This window comes from Phalaenopsis equestris, unplaced genomic scaffold (assembly GCF_001263595.1).
Source record: "Phalaenopsis equestris unplaced genomic scaffold, ASM126359v1 Scaffold000492, whole genome shotgun sequence".
Lineage (NCBI taxonomy): Eukaryota > Viridiplantae > Streptophyta > Magnoliopsida > Asparagales > Orchidaceae > Phalaenopsis > Phalaenopsis equestris.
The window spans coordinates 70,492-73,903 of record NW_018164932.1 but is presented as its reverse complement, the minus strand read 5'-3'; the positions used below and the strand labels follow the sequence as shown (position 1 = coordinate 73,903).

The 3,412-nt window shown below is 35.8% G+C and overlaps 1 protein-coding gene across 1 annotated transcript; it reads left to right on the top strand.

Annotated features, from left to right (window-relative positions):
• The first annotated feature begins 433 nt into the window (after positions 1 to 433).
• LOC110028149 (cytochrome P450 81E8-like) lies at positions 434 to 3,069 on the top strand. Its single transcript, XM_020729888.1, has 3 exons — positions 434 to 1,368; positions 1,407 to 1,829; positions 2,329 to 3,069. Exons 1-3 carry the CDS (start codon positions 835 to 837, stop codon positions 2,935 to 2,937), a joined length of 1,566 nt encoding a protein of 521 aa, XP_020585547.1. The 5' UTR covers positions 434 to 834; the 3' UTR covers positions 2,938 to 3,069.
• The last annotated feature ends 343 nt before the right edge of the window (positions 3,070 to 3,412 follow it).

The window sequence follows — 3,412 nt, the reverse complement described above, 5'->3', positions numbered from 1 at the left end:
TATATATATATATATATATTTAAAATTAAAAATTTTAATGATTTATCCTCTCCCAGCCTAACATGAATTGTTTATAATTGTGGAGGTCCAGACGTTCAGAATTCAATTATTTGAAGAATAATGCATGTGAAAACACGTATTGTGTTTGTTGTTTTTTTATATTTGTGGAGGTCCACTGAATTATTGGTTTGATTCCAATCCTAAGAACTATTCTTCTCTTTCTTTGTAAAGGTGAGATAAAAAGTCAATATGTGTGATTTGATCCATTGACCGCATAATGAGAGGAGAAAATATTACATGCATAAAATGTACGTACGGACGACTGATGACGACCAAACAACGCATTCACCTCTGTAATTGCGAAGGAGGCCAAGCTTTCCTACTACTCTTTTATTGTTATGTTATAGCTGCGACTAGAGTCGATGGAAAGGCAAAAGCGGGATAGCAACATACAAAGACTTCTAGAACTCTTATTTTTTTTTGAATTTGTGGATTTTTTGTTTGTTTTTTTCTAACAACACGCCAGCGTGTAATTCAACTTCCATGAGTCTCATATGTCGTATGTGTAGACGTTATTTTGTCCATTGGAAGCATACACCCTCAACCTCATTATGCCATGAACAAGTGTGCATCCCGATACCCCTTCTTCCTCTCCTTGCCATATTCATTGTCTTTTCTCTAAACAATCTGATTAATGTAGGAGATTACACTACTTTGAAGTCTATATAGGGATATGTTCTCTCTAAATTTGAATTCATCAATCAAATCATTCTCTTGTTTTACAAAATTAACCAAAACTTTATCTTTCCCTTTTTCTTCCTTTTCTTCTCCACAATGGATGCCATTAACATCATCACCTTCTTAGGTCTCTTCCTCTCCCTCCTTTTAGCAACCAACCTCTTCTTAAGCAACAAAAGCAGCTTGAAGAAGAATCTCCCTCCAAGTCTTCCTAATTCCCTTCCCATCCTTGGTCATCTCTACCTCCTGAAGAAGCCCCTCCACCAATCCCTAGCCCATCTCTCTGCCAAGCATGGTCCTATTCTTCTCCTCCGTTTCGGAATCCGTCCCGTCCTCGTTGTCTCCTCCGCCTCCCTCGCCGAAGAGTGCTTCACCACCAATGACGCTACCTTTGCTGACCGCCCTCGATTCCCTTCTGTTTCTGTAATTACCTACAACTACACCAGCCTCCCTTTCGCTGCCTATGGCCCTGACTGGCGAGAGATGCGTCGAATTGCCACCATTGAAGCACTTTCGTGCCATCGTCTCGCCTTTTTTGCTTATGTCCTGGATGACGAGGCACGTGCCCTCGTCCGACACCTTTTTCGTAACTATGGGATGGTAGAGCTTAGGCCAAGCTTATTCGGGCGGCAATGAACATCATAACGAGGATTACAGCAGGTAATGAGCTTAATGTGAAATTTTTTATCAGCTTCCTGGATTATCAGTTGTGTCAATTTTCAGGGAAGAGGTATTATGGAGAGGATGATGGGAAGGACAATGTGGTATATAAGTTCAAGGAGGTGATAGAGAAGATCACCTTGCTTTCTGGCATGACCAATGTCGGCGATTTTTTATCGGCAATGATCATGTGGATTACAAGTCAAGGAGTGAAGAGAAAGATGGTGAGGTATCACAAGTACAGGGATAAGATTATTCAATCACTCATCGAAGAGCGCAGGAGGAAAAAAAGAGAAGAGGATGAGGATAAAAAAGATGGGGAGTTGAAGGAGAAGAATAGGATTAATAAAACAATGATTGATGCTCTGCTCTCTTTGCAGGAGAAGCAACCAAAGCAATATACTGATGTTTTCATTAAGGCACTTATTTTGGTGAGTTCTTCATCTTACTATTTTTCCTTTTTGGCCATTCGGAAAATTTTTAATGCTGAAATATAAATAATAATATATATTAAAGCTTATATTTTTTATTGTGTTGATAAATAATTCCTTTAATCCAATTCTTTGTCATCAAATAAATACCAATTAATACAAACATACTATACAATTCTTATTTCTTTATATATCTAACATCAAAACTTTCATATTTACATGCATATCACACAAATATTCAATATCATACATAGATTTATCGCATAAAAATGCTATAAAACTAAATATTAAAGTTTAACTGTTAGATATATGTAACAGTTGATTTGTACTAAATTATGTGGTTGGTATTTTTTTGAATACTTTAATAGCTATTTTATTTTATTTTTTTTTATTTATTAGGTGCTTAGTTAGAAAATAATTATTGGTTAAAATAACTTTTAGTTAATAATTTCTTTTTGAATATTGACATAATTTTTTTGTATTCTTTCTCTTTTTTTAGAGCTTAATATCTGCAGGCACGGACACTTCTTCAAATACAATTGAATGGTCAATGTCTCTTTTATTAAACAATCCAGATAAACTAGAGAAGGCAAGACAAGAGATAGAGAAGCAAGTCGGACATGACCACCTCCTAGATGAATCAGATCTCACCAAACTGCCATATCTTCATTGTATTATCAACGAAACACTTCGCTTATACCCAGTTGGGCCTCTCCTACCTCACATAGCAAGAGAGAATTGTAAAGTTGGAGGCTACGATGTGGACCGAGGCACAATGCTTTTAGTAAATGTTTATGAAATTCACAGAGACCCCATGCTTTGGCTGGAACCTACCAAGTTTGTACCTGAAAGGTTCCAAAACGTAGAAGTAGGAGGAAAGTTAATGTCATTTGGATTAGGGAGAAGAAGGTGTCCGGGAGAGGGGCTTGGATTGAAAGAGGTTGGTCTGGTATTAGGAACTCTGATTCAGTGCTTCGAGTGGAAGAGGATTGGACCTGAGAAGGTGGACATGACACAAGGATCGGGCATTAGCATGCCAAGAGCAAATCGTCTCAAAGCACTATGCAGTCCACGTGAATACATGATCAGCCTGCTATCTAAATTATAGATTTTAGATCAAGCTTATAGAGGCAATTATAAGAATGAAATTTATGTTCAATAATTTGTTTTGTGAACACAATGTGCTGTGTAACTCTTGTTTTGATGAATTTAAGATAATATTTTGTCGTTGTGATTCAGGTGGCCAATGATTTAATTGATTGTTATTTATATCAAGTATATTGAGTTTTTTTGGATAAGGTTAGTACATTCATGCCATCAAAATCATTCATTTATCATGACCATAACTACATGTGAAAAGAATTTGCTCAACATAGCTTTGATAAGACCATAGACATATCCCCTTTATCACATGTATCTTATTTATATTTACTATGAGTGTTTGTTGTCTCATAGAAATTTAATGTTAAAAATGAAGAAAATAAAATGAGCTTTCTGATATTATAAGAAAATTATTTGTTAATTTGATTCTATATGATCAAATAACTTCCAATTAACACAAACATATTATATGATGCATCATG

Excerpts from the sequence above, each read along its gene's own strand:
- LOC110028149 (XM_020729888.1), top strand. The coding sequence starts at position 835 with ATGGATGCCATTAACATCATCACCTTCTTAGGTCTCTTCCTCTCCCTC. Across the intron at positions 1,369-1,406 it reads GGCCAAGCTTATTCGGGCGG|CTTAATGTGAAATTTTTTAT; the intron begins CAATGAACATCA and ends GCAGGTAATGAG. Across the intron at positions 1,830-2,328 it reads TCATTAAGGCACTTATTTTG|AGCTTAATATCTGCAGGCAC; the intron begins GTGAGTTCTTCA and ends CTCTTTTTTTAG.